The sequence below is a fragment of the Alosa pseudoharengus genome, unplaced genomic scaffold (genome assembly GCF_046254945.1).
Source record: "Alosa pseudoharengus isolate Yale_2024_CS ecotype anadromous, Long Island Sound unplaced genomic scaffold, YU_APseudo_1.1 YU_APseudo_1.1_scf_1, whole genome shotgun sequence".
Taxonomy (NCBI): Eukaryota; Metazoa; Chordata; class Actinopteri; order Clupeiformes; family Clupeidae; genus Alosa; species Alosa pseudoharengus.
Window position 1 is genome coordinate 44,868,363 of NW_027468564.1, and position 20,848 is coordinate 44,889,210.

Sequence of the window (20,848 nt, forward strand, 5' to 3'; positions counted from 1 at the left end):
TTATTTAAATGTAAAATATGAACAGATGTGAATATACCCGTCTTGCGGTTATGACATCAACTCTTTAGACAGTCCCATGGGTAGACTTGCTTTCAAATGTAAATTAATGTGTATCAGGTACAAAGAGAAGAACGTGCCTTATTCTAATTGATTCATGGTTATTTCACACATTAAAATTCATCCCTGTCTGAAACAGCTTTGAATTCAATGAGTAAGTTTACTGACTAAAACATGTGGAATTAAAATTGGACCGAATGGCTCTGGCACTTTAACAGGTTGTCTATCCAGTGTGTGTGTATGTGTGTGGGTGTGTGTGTGTGTGTGTGTGTGTGTGTGTGGGGGGGGGGGGGGTGTAGGAGAGGGGGGTCTCTCTCAGTTGCATCTGTAATGGCTTGGAATTGGGATGGCCTAACAGTCAGTCTACAGTGTGTCAGGTTTCCTTTGCTCCACTTCTGGCTAGAGCAAGTGTTGGACCGGAGGAGACAAACATAATTTTGAATCATGAGTGCAATCACAATGGGGATCGGAGGAAATTAATAGTTCTGCAATAAAGATTAAACTGTCCGTGTGAGAGAGAGAGAGAGAGAGGGAGAGAGACAGAGAGAGAGAACATAGAGAGAGAGAACAGAGAGAGATTGTGTTGCTCGGCGTGAGGTGGCTCACTCAGGAGATGGATGATGAAACGCCCAAGCTGGGCGAGTTTAATAGAGAGAAATAGCTTGAGCCACTTAAAGAGGTGTTAATCCTAAAGTATGAGGAGTGGCTCTGAATGGAATTATCGAAATTCCATTTTCTCCTCCTGTGAAAAAAAGACATCGTGCGGCTTGTTACATAATCAACTTTTTAAGGGAATTTTACATAGCTCGGGGTTAAAAAAGACAAATCACATTGGCCTACTGTGAAGTGTGAACAGAAAACAAAATAAAACTGAAATGCTTCTACGAGTTAAAAAATAAACCCATCTATGTTTTTTTCCTCTGATATAGCCTAATATGCTCTACGATATTAATGAAATGTCTTTGCATCCGGACAAATATGGGTGTGTGGTCTTCGTGATGTAAAGATGAATGCAGCGCGAGGGGCAAAAACGCGAAGGAGCAAGAATTCTCCCCTATCTTCTGTTCAGTCGAGCTCCTCCCCCGCGCGGAGCTTCATTTGATCAAATCCTTCAACTTAGACCGCTTCGCTGAATAGCACTTTTTTGGACACAGAAACAACTGTGTGTAGGCTATAGCCACAACTTGCGAGGAGTTCCGTTGCCGCACATCAATACCCGAACGTTAAAAGGGAAGAGCGAGGCGAGGGAAAAAGGACTGACGGTACCCAGAGCATCTTTCCGGGGCTATCAGAGATGGAGAGGGGAATAAGATTCAGCCCAAATTGGCGCCGCGCTGCTTGTTTCCTGCCTTTGATTCTGTGCTTTTTCGTTCCGTTGGCCAAAACGGAGATAACTTGCAGATCATGCCAGCCCCTGGACAAGACGAATTCGCGGGAATTACTGCTGAAACTGGACACACTAGAATTCGCAACAGGGTCCGGAGGGGAAGTTGTCGAATATGGAGACGGGGCAGCAGGTTTTAATTCCGAGAGTGGTGAAACTCGCCAGTCTGATTGCGCAGCTAAGTCATCTAAATGCGGCGCGGGTCAAGGGAAATACTCTCATTCCAAGCGAAAGCGGAATATTGACAGGCACTATTTGCAGAGGAAATCCGTCCACGGAAGCGGGGCTAATGAAGGGGGAGAATCTGACAAAAGCCAGAATAAAGTTGCACAGCCCCAGTTTAACGGTCGCAAGGTAGCAGCTTTCGGGAGAGCACACACTAACGCAACTCCCACTGCCCCCGATAAATTATACACGCGCAGATTTCGTAGGAGCACCCGGGGAAAGGAGATCAGAAATAATAGTGAAAAGTCGCCTGCTTCATTTTTTTACACGGAGCCGCACGCGGACAACGTCCAGCGTGAGGGCACTGTCGTGCAGGCTGTGCGTCGGTTCCGCCGCTCCGACTCGCGATGGAGAGGGGAGGAACGGAGAACGGCCAATTCAAGGCAGGACGAGCTGAAACTTACCAGCTCAACCTTTGCATTGACCGGAGACTCTGCCCATAACCAAGCCATGGTACACTGGTCAGGGCAGAACAGCAGTGTAAGTCACACAGATACTTTGTTAACACATACACCCACTGAAACGCGTTACAGGCAAACACTGACATTATTGTGCGATTTGACTTGCTATCTGTTGTGCTGTGTGTATGTGCGGTCTGCTTTGAGCGAAGGGTGAATGAGCCTGCGTAGTGGCTGTGTTCTCACGTAGCTTCATTATCTGCGCTTACTTATGCTGGTGCTGGCCATGCACATAATAACAGTACTATCGGTGCAACATGGCATCAGTTCCATATAAACATATCAGTAACGTTTCATAACTCTTCATTGACGTATATGTATGTGCCAGACTAAGAAATGCACATTTAGGCTACATTTTGCTGAGCAACAGTTAATTTTGTTGTAGGACTGTCAGGTTTTGGTTTTGATGTGCATCCAAACGTTTTGCATGTTAACCACTCCGATTAGGTAATCATGTCAGAAAATGCCCTAACAGGAAAATGTCCAGCCCTTCAAAACACTTGTCTTAAACACAACACTGTTATCACCAAGTTCCTAAAATATCTTGTACAAACCAGCAATTCCATCACTCAAAAAGTACACCTTTAAGCAGCTTCAGTCTCAAATTCCCCTGTTTGAATTGATACAGGCTAAAGCAGAGATGTTCACACAGAGCTCCAAAACTCCTGACCAACACTGCACTGTAAGTCAATGGGTGTTGGGCTGCCCAGCTTCCATGGGTGAGCCGGCCTCACTGAGTCCACACGTGTGTGTCCTACAAAGTCACCTATAAACATGTTTAATTACATCTAATAACTCTGGAGGATGTGGGGGTGGGGGGGGGGGGTCACGTTGTGTTTGCTTGTACGCGTTGGCATTGTGCTTCGGCCATCTGTTCTGTGACTAGTTTGTTGTACGGTGGGAAGTTGTAGGTACGGTGGGTTTGTTGTAAGTGTGGTTACACAACATTATTGTCTCCCCGCCTCTCAACTTGCACAGGTGCGCTTGCTACAGGGCTCTCTTGCCATATTGGAAGGAGCATGTGGATAATGGCTTTGTTGTTTGTGTTACTGCTGTTCTCTGCTGCTTTGTTGTTTAGAGGAATGTGCTGTCGGTTATCTCTCCCTCCCTTTCTCTCTCTCTCTCTCTCTCTCTCTTTCTCTCTCTCGGTCACCTTCCAAAGAGTGACCATAGAACACTGAGGAAGACAAGAATCTTCCAGACACTCTTTACAGCATCCCCCGTTGTGTTCTGTTTGGTCTGTCTGTCTAGCGAGGTGACTGTTTTTGAACATCGCCTTTTCACCTGCCGGGGCCTCTTCACCTGCCGGGGCCTCTGGCAGAATGAGGTGCCGCGGCCTCCACTGCCTCTCTGATCATCTGGTAGCCTCCTGCACCTCCTCCCTCTTTTATTTCATTATTACTGTAGGTAGCCAGTTCCTTAACACACGCACGCACACACACACACTCACACACACACACGCACACACACACACACACACACGCACGCACGCACGCACACACACACGCACGCACGCACACACACACACACACACACACACACACAACAGAAAGTGCATTTAGAAGAAAATAAATCTATCTGTCAGTTGCTATTGAGTTCGAGTAGCTACAGTAACTGGGTTTTGGAAAGTGGGTTATGAAAGCTGTGAGGGGAACAGGAAAGACTAAGACAACCTGGGGGGTGAACGAGGTGCATCAAACACACACAGAAACAGAAAATGTGTCCCTCGTCTTTCATTTCATTACCACACTAGTTACACAGTACCTCGAATAACAAACAAACAAACAAACTAACACAACAGTGCCCCTGAACATGGAGTTGAACAATAGTCATGTAAAAAAAGTGTTGAAGGCAGAGAATGTAGATGAAAAAAACATGGCCTTTATGCTTTGCAGTAGTTACTCACCCAGTACCTTAAATGCAACAGTAAACCATAAAGAACTCCTCTGTTCACCTTGCACTTAATTAATGCATTTTGTTACAGAGTTTTGGTTTGTAGGTTTATGCTCTTTTTGTTTTGTTTGAAATCTTATTATTTTAATTGTTGATATATGATATTGTTGTTGTTATTATTATTATGATGACTATTATTAATGCTTAATGTAGGTGTTTCAACTTAATTTGAAACTGTTATTTTTAGCTAATGTAGAGTCCATACTCTCTAAATTGCTTTGGACAAAAAAACAACAACAAAACAACAACACAAAAGTATCCTAAGAACACACACATCGGAGGTGAGAAACAGCCGTGCGGAAGAAAACACTAGGGGTCGGAGCGTGGAGTAAAAAACGGTGTGCTGTTTTGTTTTGCTCTGGGCTCACTCCCGGGTAAATGTGATCCAGTCCTGCCTGCCTCTGTGTCTGCGGTCCCCGTGGCCATTATCAGGACCTTAATTGAATTTCTCTGCGTTATGCCTCCACTTCAATGGGATCCACAGGCTGATGGCTCAGAATACATTTGCGTTGGGTCTCCGAGTCATGACAAAAGGACAGAAACTTTGTTCTCCATCGGTGAATGGTTCATCTCCAAAAAAAAAGAAAATGACAGAGAGAGAGAGAGAAATATATAATATACACTCTATGAAATATGGAGGGGCATTCAGTATGCAAAATACATGGCTGTATGATTTTTTGTCTCTCAGAGTTGAGATGATAAATGGTTTTTTGCTTGTGCAAATATCTGTTTGCATTCATACGGGGTTTAGATGTTAGTTATTTACTCTCTCTCTCTCTCTCTCTCTCTCTCTCTCTTCCTCTGTGTGTGCGTGTGGGAGGGGGGGGGGGTATGTGCATTGCAGCTCCATCTGTGGCACATACTGTAAGGTATACTTGCATCTGTTGCTTTCCCTCCCGGTAAGACCGTTAAAAAAATAGGAAAAAAACAGGAGATCCGACGAGGCCAGCTGAAACCCAGTTTTCAACAGAATCCACCCTCAGTCCCTAATGTTTCCCTAAAGCCTATCTATGCATGCAGCACAGCCAGCCATTAGCTTGATCTCACGTCCCATGCTGATGATGTCAGACTGTTTCTCTGATGTTCTTGTTCAGACAGCCTAACTAGTATTTGTGCCCTCGCAGACTCCATTTCCAAATTGAGTTGTTGATGTTATATCAGTGCCAGAGAGGGTTGTTGTTGTTGTTGTTGTTTACATAGCCCTAAGAATGAGCATGTGGCACCAATGGTAGCACAGGAAAAAAAAGAACCCTTTCAATGGCAAACCAGCAGATGCAGAGCTCAGCTTTGTGGATATGTACCCAGCCTGGGAGAACGATAGAATACACAAAAAATAGAGAGATGGAAAGGAAGCACAGAAGATTATGAAAGAGTGTCAGGTGGATAAACTGGATGAAAGGGATTTGTGAAAATTAAACAAATGTTCGACCGAAATCTTCTGCAAGGACCTGACTTTATCAGCTATTATTGTGTGTGGAAGATAGACAGACGTAAGCTATTCAGGCAGCTGACAACAAAAAATGATTGATCAGGGAAGCACTGTAGTCATCTAGAAGGCTATCTGTAGACTAGAGCCTCAGGAGATGTTACATGGACCTAAGATGAGTCACCCATCTGCCCTAGTGCATATGGTCCAGTGTGTGAGGCTAACAACTAAATACGCACACAGCGCTGTTCTATTAAAGCCAAATGATTAATTCACTTAATTCAGACACCCAGAACAGGGTGTCTTCAGACATGTTACAAATTCAGGCTTAAAAAAAGCAAAGATGTCCCTTTGAATGAGGTGATCAAGGACGTTAGGAATACAGAAACCTGTCCAAAAAAAAAAAAAAAACGACCGCTTTGAGGGCCTTCATTTGCGAAGTGGGAGAGAGGAAAATCAAACCTTTTTTTTTAGGCTGCCAATTAGTGTGTAGTTTATCACACAAAGTCCCTCGTATGGGCTGTGAAAAACACACTCACGCCAGCTGTCACCAACTGTAGTCTCACACTGCTATGTGTTGCAGTCTATTTCTGGGCTTGCTGCTGCTGCACATGAAAAAAAAAAAGCCTCCCATTTCTCCCCTATCTCCCCGCCAGTAAAAATATTCCACCTAATTCTGACAAAATTTCAGACTCGGTTATCTGTGCCCCTCGTGAAGCCTCTGTAACTTGATGCGTTTTGAGTCATCATTTCCCCTCGTTGACTGAGTTGGTGCTGTGGCAAGAGCATTCTAATTCACAAGCCAGTTTGGCACAGCATCCATGTAACTAGATTTATGCAAATCCTTACATGTTAAGGTGTGAAATTGAAGTATCTCACTTATTTATTGTATTGCATATATGTTCCATTTTATCGACCATTGTTGTCAATAGTTGACCATAAAATCTGTTCTCTGCCAGACCTTGTATGTGGACATGTACTGTATGTACCGTATGTATTATGTAAGTGGTCTGAATATGTGCCTGATCAGCATATACTATAGATCTTACTGTATATATTTGTCAAAGTCACATTTAAGGAAAGTGGTGGCAGTGTTTCAGCATAAATAATTTCCCCTTGACATGAAAAAAAGTAATAAATGAATAGGCTCCCAAGTTTATTGCTGTGACATGTCACTTGCATTGAAAACATATTTCACTGAACATGACACGTTATTTGCACATGTAGCGACACATGCTGTAATTGTACATGAGACTGACATGTGGTTTCCACTTTATTAACAGGACGGAAAGACCTAGAATCAAGCTAACCCAGTAGATAGCGTTGAGTAGAGTGTTGGTTGAAATGCTAAATTCCAGGGATACATCTGTGCTGGGAGCTACTGTAGCAGATTCATTAGCCGGAGGTAAAATGGTGGCCCTTTTCTTGCCGGTGACTTTAGGTGTTGTCAATCCAGGCGGTTGTGCCGTGGCAGAAAAGTGATAACTCGAATGGCACAGTCACCGCCTGCTTATCCCGGGCGAAAACGTCGCCTTGCTCGCCAGTAAACCCAAGCAGATGCCTCACTTTCTCCTGCACGTCTGCTGCGGTGGAATGTACAGTAATCTCTAAATAATAAAGAGGAATAAACTGGAGCTTTCAGTGTGTGTGTGTGTGTGTGTGCGTGTGTGTGTGTGTGTGTGTGTGTCTGGAAGGAGGGGGTAAGTTTGAGCAGGGTTCTACAAGAGAGGAGACAAAAAAAAAACAGGGTGCAGTTGAGCTTTAATTCGATGAGAGAGAGGCCCAGGTGCCCGTACCTCATTCCAGAAAATGTGTTTGAGCCTTAATCTATTTCTCCTGTTAATACACACAGGGGCTGCCATGTTTTTACCTAGTTAATAGAGGGAAAGGGTGTGTGTGTGTGTGTGTGTGTGTGTGTGTGTGTGTGTGTGTGTGTGTGTGTGTGTGTGTGTGCGTGCGAGCGTGCGTGCGTGTGTGTGTGCGTGCGTGCGTATGTGTGTGTGCGTGTGCATGCAGTTCATATGGCAACAAGACTTGAGTGCCTTGGGAGCGAGAGAGTTCAGTTAGTTGCTCAGAAGAGCAGAGATCTGGCAATTCCACCCGAGGGTTTGAGGAAGTGTGGAACATTTTCATAACTCCTAACACTGTGAGTGAAATTAAAAAAGGCTTCTCCCCCCCCCCCCCCCCAAAGCATTTTAATCTCTCAAGCGCAACCTGTACATTCATTTAATGATGTGAACTCCCTGCTCCCCTGCCACTTGTTTATTGAGGTCATTCTCATCCAATATTTTGACAGCAGTGACAAGCAAGAGGCAGTAACATATTTTTTTTATGACGCCAGTCCTCGAAAGCCATTACTGGGGCCAGGGCCATGGATATGGGACACCGGAGTTGGGATCAAAGGTGAAAGTCTTTGACAAGATTGCCCAGGATTGGTGACTTTGAGGTGTGAATTGAATCGGGTGGAGGGTAAGAGAGAGTGAGGGAAAAAGAGAGAGAAAGGAAAGAAAGAGAGAGAGAGATAGAGAGAGAGGGAGGGAGAGAGAGAGAGAGAGAGAGAGAGAGGGAGGGAGAGAGAGAGAGAGAGGAAGGTGAAGCGAAACAAATGCAAGGCCGGTGTGGCACGCGTCTTGGTTGGTTTCTCCGCCGGAGGATTCGCTCTCCCACGTCCTCCGCTACCGACTGCCAGCTTTTGCGGCAAATCGAAGGCTAACGCTAACACCGGCTGACAGGTGAGAACAGCGGTCCACAAAGAGCATATGTCTCGTCCGCCGAGAGCTTTCCTCTTTTAAAAGCCTCCCTTTTGCACAGCTCCTGGGGAAAGGCGAGAAAGCAAAAAAAAAAAACGACAAATAAAACAACAACAAAATAAAACCCTTGAAGGTTTGCTGATGCCTCGTAATCTCGTGCGCACACAGAGAGCTTGTTTATTCTCCGCTGTCGTATCCCCGTGACCCGGCGGAGTGGGATCTCAGGAATCCACCTCCCACGGCCCCGCGGCCTTCAGCTGAACGGGGCTATTATTCCCCTCCCGTGCGGCGTGGTGCGGCTCGGCCGGGAGAGACGGAGCGATGGCAGCGGACATGATGGTGGTGTGATGCTGATTGAGGGGAATTGCCGTGTGGGAGAGGAACGAAGGGCACAGTAGCCAGGGCGAGGTCCACTGGAGGAGGAGGAGGAGGGGGGATGGTGTGTGTGTGTGTTGTGGATGGTGTGTGTGCGTGTGCGTATGTGTGTGTGTGTGTGTGTGTGTGTGTGTGTGTGTGTGTGTGTGTGTGTGTGTGTGTGTGTGCATGTATGTGTGCGTGTGCGTTTGTGTGTGTGTGTGTGTGTGTGTGTGTGTGTGTGTATGTGTGTGTGTGTGTTTGTGTGTGCATGTATGTGTGTGTGTGTGTGTGTGTGTGTGTGTGTGTGTGTGTGTGTGTGTGTGTGTGTGTGTGTGTGTGTGTGTGTGTGTGTGCATGTATGTGTGCGTGTGCGTATGTGTGTGTGTGTGTGTGTGTGTTTGTGTGTGTGTGTGTGTGTGTGTGTGTGTGCATGTATGTGTGCGTGTGCGTATGTGTGTGTGTGTGTGTGTGTGTGTGTGTTTGTGTGTGTGTGTGTGTGTGTTTGTGTGTGCATGTATGTGTGCGTGTGCGTATGTGTGTGTGTGTGTGTGTGTGTGTGTGTGTGTGCACCTGTTTTGGGGAGGGGAGGGGAGGCGCATCGGCACTGTGTTGCAAGCCTCTTAGACTGCTTGTCAGATGTTTATTTTATAATTTCAAGAGGAACAGTCATTAGTGTCTTTATCGCTACCACTCTTGTTATCGATTATAAAATAACAACATGGCATTTGAGAAAAAGAGCCTAATTTGGCAACGGGTAATGTCATTATGTAAATATGCTTATCATAGGAGTACATCGTTCAGTAGAGCCCATTGTTTATCATGTAAGATGAGCATAATTACATAGCTATGTCTATGATGGTGACGGACCCCCACCCCTGCTGCGCACACACACACACACACACACACACACACACACACACACACACACACACACATACACACACAAAAGTATAAACAAAGACATAAGCCTGTTATAAAAGAACTATTTGCACCGTCTGTTCTTTATTTTGAGAGCTGAAGAATCGATTTCCCTCTCAGTCCCCTGATTAATTGACTGGGGGCAAGAGTGATTCGAATCATTACAACTAAAAAAAACAAAACAAACCATAGGCCCTTTGAGAAAAATGGCTCATGCATCTTTTTAGTATATATCCCAGTCTTCTTAGATTGCTGGGCCCCATCGCACCCCATTCTCTTCACTAGAACTTCTGGGTTTTGTTATCTGTCTGTGTGCAAAGTTGTGAATTACTCTGGGAATTACTTCTTGGATGTATCGCAGAAGAGATCAGCTGCAGAGGTTTTGACAGTCTTACAGTCTCCTCTCCTCATGACAAAGTCTCTGCTTCTTGCATTTCACTGCGTCTCAAGGCCAAGTTGGTCTCCAAATGGTACTTTCGGGATACACAATAAACAAAGAATTGTGCAATCGCAAAGGTTTATGAAAGAAAAAAAACAATCTGCCAGCTTAGTTTTCCCTAGTTGTATTTTTAATGTTTGTTTTGGTTTAAGAACACAGGTATGTGTGTGTGTGTGTGTGTGTGTGTGTGTGTGTGTGTGTGTGTGTGTGTGTGTGTGTGTGTGTGTGTGTGTGTGTGTGTGGAAGGAGGGTGGGATTAGTGGCCAGGGGAGAGGGGAGACATTGAGATCCGCCTTCTGTCGTCGACACATGCGACAACATGGCGAGTTGTCTTCTGGATTGTAGTGTCGTACTGGGTTGGTGGTGGTAGTTGAAAGACTCCTCTTGTGGTGCTCCTGGGAGTGAAATCACTCCTCCACCATGGAATGGGAGTTTTCGGAGACACGACTGATGAAAACACAGAGCTTGACTCCACCCTCGCCCAGACCGGCTTCACAGCGACAGCATCTGCCGCTCACCGCGCTCCCGCTTAACCCCCTGAGGGGGGTGTCTTGCGCTGACATGATGACACAACTGTTGCCATGACTGACAAGACAGACAGGCGTGTTTCAACAGGAGACTTTCCACCCACTCTTCGTCTTTAAATAAACAGATAAATATATCACAACATATAAACAGAAGATGAGGAGCAAGCAAGAAGATGAGGGTTTTGGGAGGGAGAGAAAGAGAGAGAGAGAGAGAGAGAGAGAGAGAGAGTCATCTAACTGCTGATCAGGTGCAGAATTGTGGGGGCATTGCTCCGAAACAAATTGAATCCCAGGCAATCTGCAAGCCTTTGGAAAAATGACTGAAGGCAGTCATGCTAGTCCCACGGGTGGGGTGGAGGGAGGCAGATGAGGAGGACCACTAAGGCTCACTCAGATGGAGGATAGTGGTGTTTTAGTCATTGTATGGCCGTCGAAAAAAAAGGCATAAGAAAACAAACAAAATTGAAGTTTAAAGTAAAACTAAGCCATTTAAGCCGATCTAGTCTGTTTGAGGGAGGTTTGCTGATTGAAGAAAATGGCAGTGATGTGACCCATTATGATTTAAAAGAAAATAGGAGTGGCCCTCATTGGACCATGAACAGCAGGAGGCTTATGCGGGAGTCAGGGCTTTGCAACCATTAACCCTGGGTAAGTATAACTGAATTACAGTATGCAAAGCCGTAAGCACATTAGTCGCTGGCGAGCATCGCGGATTTCTGAAAGGGTTGTCAAGTGGAGCTTAAGCCACCATGCACTACGGACACACAACGAGGAGAGGAGCAGAAAATGCCGTCTTAGTCCAGATCTGGGGTTGCGTTTCTACAAAAGTTAGCTTCGTCGTTGCAAAACCACCGTGGTGCGACACAACTTTCGCTCAAACAACGACCTTTTACCCTGTATCTAGAAAGCGTTATTGTTATTGTTGTTTTTCCATTGTTCAAAACACTGCAGTTGAGGAACTCAAGGCTATAGGTTGATGGTAAAAATTAGTCCTGTACCGTAATTTCCCAACTATTAGCCGCGGTTTATTCATTGATTTTAGCTAAATGTTTTCAGCTATGAGGTTAATATACGGGGACAGTTAATATGGTATTCATATGTTTTTTTTTTTCCTTGCATAAAACACTGTCCTATGGCTTATACACAATGTGACTAATACAGAAGAAATTACTGTACATTTCCTAGAGCATCTATAGAACAACATCATACATAGTAACTATTGAGAATGCACAAACAACCTATACTGAATAGAAGAACATGTTTCTGTCAATATTTTCTGATTCTCTGCTCACGCGCAGGCGTGTTTCTTGGAGTTTTATGCCCCCAACGTTGTCTTCAAGGCAGCGCTGCCTGAAAGGCGCTATGGTTAGGCATGGGTTAAGGTTAGGGTTAGGTTTAGGATAAGGTGCCTTTAAGTCGACGGTGGCAGCGCTGCCTGGAAGACGACGTTGAGGGCATAAAGCACCATGGAGCCGCAGGCGTGCATGAGTGGATGTTGTGGACGCAGCTGTGTCTGAACGCCATTGCCACCTCCGTTGTTCCACCCGGCCCTGCACTCAAAGATGAATGAATGTAAATTTAAAACGTTATGATAAGTGGAATAGTCTGTTGGAGGGTGTTCAGGTATGAATATAGAGGGTCAATCTAGTCAAACGAATGCAATTAAACCGTTGACAACCGCAAAATATCCATGAATGACGCTTCAATGACTACTCTCGACTTGTCGTTCCAGCCGCCAAACGTTCCGCCCATGTTTGTGATTGAGCGTTGGAACTACCGTTTCTAGAAACACCAAATTCAAGAATGGCGGTTCTAACTTAATTTAACTTAACAAAATGCACCCCTGATCTGATCTGGTGTGTGTGTGAGGTGTGTGTGTGTGTGTGTGTGTGTGTGTGTGTGTGTGTGTGTGAGAGAGAGAGAGAGAGAGAGAGAGAGAGAGAGAGTGTGTGTGTGTCTAGTATGTCTTAATGGCTAATTAACTGAATCCAATATTTCCCATGATCTGGCCTGTGCTTTTTTAAAGCACAAAATACTTTTTTGCAGAAAGTCCGCAGTACTCTAGCAAAGAGAACGGATAAAGGAAAACAGGTGAAGGAGAAAGACGGGCAGAGAACACACTCACACACACACACACACAAACGCACGCGGGGGAGAGAGAGAAGTGTGTGAGAGAGAGAGAGAGAGAGAGAGAGAGAGAGAGAGAGAGAGAAAGAAAGTGAGAGAGCAGTGGAGAGATTGAGTAGGAGACAGTTCTCAGAGGATTGCCAAGAAAAGACCAATCAATCTTACACATGTAATTGACATTCCCCCTAGATGGTATTAAACATGCACTGCACTTCTTCTAGCCTGGCTAGTAGAAAGCACCTGACAGCTTGAACAACTGGTAAATGGGGGTACGCTTTGCTGGCTCAACCCAAATGGGTTTCAATCCAACTTATAAAGATTGTTGTTGTTGTTGTTGTTGTTGTGTATTGTTTTTGTTCCAAAGCATGGACCTTCTAAATCAGGACAAGTCAGCAGTGAGGGCTGTTGCTTTGTGCACGGTATGTTATCACTTTCAAATTTGTCAGATTTACAGTAATTGGCCCAAACAAAAAAAAACCTTAGATTAAAACCTTAGAAGTGCCTTTCTCAAGGGAGTACACCAAATCTTGGACGATGTTTTTGGAATTCAAGTCAGGAGAACATTAGTCTATTAACAGATTGAATAAAGCATTATTAATATTAGATGAGGATTTATGGGGGAAGTGAAAAAAAAAGAAGTGCATCCCTGGAAAGCAACATCAAACAGATGCAGCTGAGATAGAAGGACCCCCCCGTCTCCTTCTTTGTGAAGGCATGGCACATCAGAGGCAGGTGTGAATTAATACGTTAAATAAATCATGTCCTAAAGCCCTCGTTTTCACTCGGCTCCTCTGTGGTGCACACAAAGGCTGGCCCACATGCATGCACACACACACACACGCACACACGCACACACACACACACATAGCAAAAGCACATTAGCAAACAACCGTTAAAAGTTAAATCGGAGATCTGTCTTTCATTTCTCAGTACACCTTCTCTTTTGGTACCATCATGAGAAATTCTGTACTTTGTTTTTTGCTCCTCATTTCAATTTCCTTCCACAATTGTGACATGTTGCGTCGTAAGTCACAAGTTTCTGTTTTGAGATATAATGATGTAGAATATGTGTGCTAAAATAATTGAATTGTACATTTTTTGGCATACTTGTCCATTATAATGTCTATCTTTTCATATTGTAACGTTTTGATAGCAAACCACACACAGTTGTCCAATCAAAAGGTTTATTCACTGGGAACGAGAGCCGGGACACAGATAGACCAAGACACAGAACACAATGCAAACAGGGCAGGTCAAGCACGCACACACACTACACATACAGGGGAGGACGCAGCCTCCCACACAAAAAGGATCACACACGAGGGAGAACTAAAAGGGAAACATGTCACAATAAAGACGCTAACATTACACTTATAACTTAGGAGAATAACGACATAAACCCCCCAAATGTTCACCCTCGTGTCCCAGCATGCCTTTCGCTGGAGAACGCTAACACAGTCTTTATGCGCCGACGTTACAATATTTTGAATGAAGTTTGCAGAAATTCATGCCTTGTACCATATTTGTTGTGATTATGTATTCATAACGGTGCTAGCAATACAGTTACACACCATTTCTGACTTTTCATGACATCTACAATGGGAACACTTTGACTGCCCTGATCTCAGTAGTTTGTTGATCAATATTCTTGAAGGCACCATTTGGTCATGTTTCATAAAAACACAATAACTTAATTTCGAACAGTTCTTTTGCAGACCATGTATCCAACACTTCCTTCTAACCTGCTACACTCAAAGCAGTTATTTATTTGCTTCCCGGGATCAGATACATGACATTGTTTTATATTTATATATAAAGTTTTATAGTTATATTTATATATAACATTACAAAACATGCCAAGGTAAATGCATACACATCAAACGACTACCACAAAGAAGCGATATTTATATACCCAGGTCGATTACATGCTAATGGCATACTGTATGTGACCTAGTGGCTGGGCCTTGTCTGTCTGTGCTCGCTGAAGCCCTTTGAAAAGCCTGTTGGGTGGCCGGATGAAGACATCTGGCGGTAACCTGCCACATCTGCCCGTGTCCAAACGTGTTTACCTCAATCCACCCAGGCAGCACTGCAGCTGACGCCGCTCCTCTGCACTGACACTTTGATCACCAGCTCTCAAACCCCCCACCCATGCCGCCTCGTTTGTGTCATGTATCGCAGTCATCACCAGAATGGCAGCCATGCAGTACAGGGCTGTTTTGGAGTCAGGGAGTCAGGCCTAACTTTAGTGGATCTGTCTATGGGCCTTATGTAACAGGATCGGGTGAGAATAGGTGTGAGCATCTGTGTGTGTGTGTGTGTGTGTGTGTGTGTGTGTGTGTGTGTTTGTGTGTGTGTTTGAAGGGTGATTGTTGTTTAGTAATAGAAGAAGATGTGGTTTGTTGTTGGATGTGTTTTTGTGTGGTGGCATTTGGTTGTGGAGGTGGAATTGTGTTTAGTAAAGTGTTGGAGGGAATAAAGATTTGCACTTGTGTGTGTGTGTGTGTGTGTGTGTGTGCGTGCATGCGTGCGTGTGTTCGTGCCGTGTGTGTGTGTGTGCGTGTGTGTGTGTATGTGTGTGTTTGGCCCTTTGATTTGACACGTGGCAGTATCGACTTGTTCAGCTACCGTGTGTCCATTTAGACACATTTGTTCCCTCCATCACGAGTGCATCCACTTCATTCATTGATTTGTTTATTCGTGCTGTTTGACTGTCTTCAGATTCCCAGTGAGTGATCATGGCTATCTGTTTTTGCCGCTTGCCTTATCCATCAGGTTTGATTTTCCACATCTGAAAGTCTGTGTGTGTATTAAATGCGTCTGGAATATAGATTGCATTAACTGGCACTTTGTGTGTGTGTGTGTGTGTGTAATTTATATGTAAAATAGGAGGAAGTCCAAGGGCTGGAAGGATAGATTGGATAAGCATTTGATTCTAACAGCCGTAGCTCATTAGGCTGCGAGCCTCTGCGATTGGCTGGACCTGATGGCTGCTGATTAATTCATCCACTCAGAAACAAGATCATCCTTCGGGTGGGGGGGGGGAGGTAGGGGGCACGGTGTAAAGCGGAAAAAAGTAAAAGATGGGGACCGGGACAGATAAAAAACACAAGTGCTGGTCACGGTCAATTGAGTTCTGTCTCCATGTATTAGAGTTCTCATACCTCTCAACACATCCAAGGAAGCCACTAGGACTAGGGTGGAGTGGTGAGGAGAACCTTCTCCAGAAGACACTAAGGGCTTGGAACAGTGTACCAGGGATACAGGTGTGTGTGTGTGTGTGTGTGTGTGTGTGTGTGTGTGTGGACTACACTGGCTTTACATTATCATGGGTGGTGGTTGTATAGCTAGAAAATAAACCTGTTTGTTTGATGTTTCAGCAAAGGTATGGAGAGACTGGACTTGTTTATTTCCATGCTGTGTGTGTGTGTGTGTGTGTGTGTGTGTGTGTGTGTGTGTGTGTGTGTGTGTAGACCGTGTCCTGTGTGTAGATTGTGTCCTGCTGTCGGGTCCTCTGTAGTTTCCATACTTTGGATTTGCCAGCTGACTTTTTGTTGGGCATGGTGGCTGCATTATTAATTGATTAATTACTCATTCATCATTTATTAAACCAGGTGGTGCTTTTGATATTTAAATCAGGTGCATGTTTAAAAAGAGAGGGGCCATACTCTCTCTCTCTCTCTCTCTCGGTTCACCGGAACACAGTGTTGAAACAGCATCCAGAAGATAACTCGAGTCAGAAACTAGCACTTACATAACTGGAAAAATGAATTGAAATTGAAGTTGACATTTGATGTAATTAATAATTCTATTGAGTACAATGTGCATTTACATAAAACCAAAAATAATGTAAAATAAATACATATAAAATAAATAAATACATACAGTTTGTTTGGTAAATAAACTTAACAAATACAGAAATACCTGTAGAGAATAATAATTTAGATTGTGGAAAATGTTACCAGTATTGATACAATGTTACAAGTGTTATCGGGTTATTACAATAGCATGTCATTCTGTTAATTGGAATGCCAGATATACGATACGTTTTCTTTCAAGTCTTGACATTAATCTGTGAACCAGTGTTACATTACATTACTTTACATTTGGCTGACGCATTTTTAACCAAAGCGACTAACAACATGGTAAACAGTTTAAGTTTAAAAAATCTACAATTTAAAAACGGTAGAGTACAGTAAGAATAAGTGCATTAGTGAGTGCTGTTTTTAACAGTTACGTGTCAGTTTAAGACTGCTGGTAAGTGCTAGGATCAGCAAGACTTGTTGTAAGTGGTGCTATGAGAGGAGATGTTCTCTAAAGAGCTGGGTATTCAGGAGTTTTTTGAAAATGGAGAGGGATGTCCCTGCCCTTGTAGGGACTAGGAGGGTATAGCGGTAGCCAGCTGGTACATAGCTGTGTAGTTGTGTAAACCTCCCTCCCAAGGCCTTATGAGACGTGCTAGTGAGAGAGCTAGCAGCCTGGGCTTTTAGCTCGATTGCTAGCACATTCAACTCCCGATCTAAGTTGCTGCTGTTTGCGCGTTCGAGTCCAGGACGCGTCTGAGCCATGTGGTCAACACCACACCAGGAGCCATATTTGACTCTTGTTTATATTCTCAAGTTGGCGAGCCCTAAAAATTGGACTGTGTGATAACTTCTACCACATCCACCTCACATGGAGATATGCATTGCCTACAGTAACTACAGATGCACTATCGATTCACACATCACATCAGATCACAGTATCACATAAGCTGAAGAAATAACTTTTCTTTGAGTTAGATGGAGGTACATGTACTCATTAGCATAGCTGTTGGTATCCTGAAAAGAAACCAGATACATATCATTCCCTTATATCTTAAGGGTTGTGCACATGATATAGGCTGGTACACAGCACACAGCCTCATAGTAATTAGTAAACCTATGTATGTATTTCTGGACAGTGTAACTAGAAGAGAAAGTAAAGACATGGCTACTTTTATAAATGTTAAAAAGATACATCTTTTAAAAAGGCTAATGAGGTGTAGTAGTACCTCTGCATAGTGCTGATAAAATTGGCCAAAAAGGATGAATATTCCTTCTAAAATGAACACAAAGATTCAAACCAATTTCAGTATCTATTCTTACCACAGGGTAATTAGAAGTTAAAATAGAGACAGGACTACGATTATTAATGTTAAAAACATACATCCTTTAAAAGACTAATTAGGTCACAGTAGACATTGGTAGAACACACTGTTGCTCTGAGTGAGCTGAGCTGTTTGAACAAAGGTCTTTTGACACGGAACAAGGAACAATATTAAAACCATTTAGAACCTGTCATGCATGAAGCTTACTTCATTTCAAACCCAAAAATGCAATAAAATGTTAAAACTTGACTTTCAGTCCTTTTCATACCATGTCGGAACTCCATACTCATTTTGGTGAATGTTCTAGAGCTATGTCTTCAGTGTGAAGTATGATATAATGGTAGGTAAACTAGTTTACATTATCTTCCTGAGAACCAGTTGTGATATTTTCACCTATTTTGGGTAAAAAAAACATATTCATTTTCTTATTACAGTATGTCCACTACACTGTAGTGGATAAACTGACCATTTTATTATGAAAAATACCAAACTTAAAAGATAAAGATGGACAGATTATGCCTTAGAGTAAACCATACCGGTTAATATTAAAAGAGAGACTATTTATTACTCTATTTATTACTATTTATTCGACCTATATTTTACCTTCAGCACTGATAATACTCGAAGCAATTCTTTGTTTTGCTAATACTTTAGTAGTTTGTGATGGTAACATCAAATAAATGAGCAATTACATGCGATGCCCAGTTTGTGGTCTTGTTCGATATGTGATAAAAGCTCAGCATGCGGTCACATAGGTTTACATTGTGCTGTTTGATTACTGCAGGTCTTCTTACCTGGACCACCTGGTGCAAATTGAAAACCCTCGGGAAACTATTGCAAGGGAGCTCAAAAAATAAATGCTCACCTCAGTAAGAATAAATCCCTTTTGGGGGCTCCATAGCTGGGGGTTCTTACCTGGGTATGTTTTGTGTATCTTTTTGGGCCACCTGGTGCAAACGTCCTCAGGATCTCCCCCATGCACGGTGGAGACTATCAGGGCTGCTTTGTTGTTGTGCCATTTTGTGATCGCTAGCTCAGAATTCTCTTTGACCACCGACAATATTGCACCTCTACCCTACTATTCTACCTGGTGCCAGTTGAAAAATAGGAGAGGAGACTTCCTGTTAGAACAAACTCAGGCCTCTAAATGTATTTTTTCCCCTTATAAACTTCAAAGTTCTGCATTAGACCGTTTAGAGAAGAAAGGGCAAAGACCTTTAGGCTAAGTAGGGTTTGGCATGCCTGGAATAAATTACTTGACCAGACTGCTGCTTCCTTTACTGATCTCCATTCAGGTCACTTACTAGATCAGTTATCAGATATCACTATATATTCGAATTTGGAAGATTCTTTACCCTACTCTGCACAGAGCTCCTTCGTTTAGGGAGGTATCCGTGGCAACACTCTCAGTGTTCCTCCATTTACATAAAGCCTTTATCCCTCAGGTGTCACTCTATCCGGGTTTCAGGACATTGGACAGCGCTGCAGCAGAGACGACCTTTGTTACATTTCAGAAGAAAATCACATTCTATCTCATCTTAGTCTTGATCATGATAATTAATATATAACTAGATGTACCGCAGAGCGGTACAAAATATGACCGCCGCCCAGTCCAGCACATTTTTTCCACAAAAATAAATCACGCTGAAAGGCCTATATGATTCTAACTGTCTCACTAAATTGCATTAGTCACACTCAATTCTCACTGGTATCTGCTAGACAACAAGTACCAAAACATGATTAGTTCATAGATTTCACATGTAAAATTAATTTTATACAACCCCACCCCCATCTTGCCTGTTCATAATTCTGAGAAATTCTTGAATTGTGTGCATGTGTGCGTGTACAGGTTTATGTTTATGTGTGTGTGTGTGTGTGTGTGTGTGTGTGTGTGTGTGTGTGTGTGTGTGTGTGTGTGTGCGTGCTTGTGTGTTTGCCTGCGTATGTGTGTTTGTGCATGTGCATGTATGCGTACATATGTCTACTGTGTGAGTATGTGTCATACGTATGATTACTGTGAATGTATGTGTGTGCGTGTGTATCTGTTTATGCACATGTGTGCACATGGAATGGGTTAACATGATCCCTGGAGGCAAACATACGGAAAAAATTGGTCATCCTAGGCCCTACGGTTCTCAAGATATTCACAGAAAACTGTGTCTGCCCTACCCTCCTTTCGGTGGGTCCAGTACAGCGGGGGGGCTACAGATCAAAACGAAAAACTACGGTTCCATGCTATCCATGTGGGGTTACATGCCCACCAAGTTTCGTGTACGGTCTTTCAGTGTCCCGGGAATCCTTGGTGGTGTACGGTCACTAAATGTACACATAAATTATTTTATTGTAAGGCCCCCCATGAACGAAAGTTCACAAAACTTGGCATGCATTTGGAGGGTGTCATAATGATCCTACACTTTCAATTTCGTGCAGTTTTGACCATGTCAGCCAGAGATATTGTGATGAAAACACTTAATTTTTTGCTTTTTAATTTTTAACTAGGTGGCGCTATACATGAAATAAGTGGTAATGGGATGGGTTGACATGCCCCCTTAAGACCAACATACAAAAAAAAGGTGGACCTCCTAGGCCCTACGGTTCTCGAGATATTCACAGAAAACTGTCTCCGGCCACCTACAGGCCAGTTGGTGTATAGTAACATAAATTAATTTATTGTGTGGCCCCCAATGAATGGAATTCCACGGAACTTGGCGTGCATTCAGAGGGTGTCATAATGATCCTACACTTCCAATTTCGTGCAGTTTTGACTATGTTAGGTCACAGATACCTGTGATTACAACACCTCATTTTTACTTTTTTGTGTTTATCTAGGTGGCGCTATACATGAAATGAGTGGTTATGGAATGGGTTGACATGGCCCCTTGAGATCAACATACAAAAAAAAAATGGTCCTCCTAAACCTTACGGTTCTCGAGATATTCACAGAAAACTGTGTCTGCCCTACCCTCCTTTCGGGGGGTGCAGTCCAGCGGGGGGGCTACAGATCAAAACGAAAAACGATGGTTCCATGCTATCCATATGGGGTTACATGCCCACCAAGTTTCGTCTACCCCGGTCTTTCAGTGTCCCGGGAATCATTGA

The 20,848-nt window shown here is 43.6% G+C and overlaps 1 protein-coding gene across 2 annotated transcripts in view; it reads left to right on the forward strand.

Annotated features, from left to right (window-relative positions):
- The first annotated feature begins 1,244 nt into the window (after positions 1-1,244).
- The window catches only part of sorcs1 (sortilin-related VPS10 domain containing receptor 1), a 161,066-nt gene continuing 141,462 nt past the window's right edge, over positions 1,245-20,848 (forward strand). For both annotated transcript variants that reach the window (XM_076289957.1, XM_076289958.1), the window contains exon 1: positions 1,245-2,146. In XM_076289957.1, the coding sequence (XP_076146072.1) occupies positions 1,352-2,146 (795 nt within the window). In that variant the 5' untranslated portion in view covers positions 1,245-1,351. The remainder of the gene's footprint in view (positions 2,147-20,848) is intronic.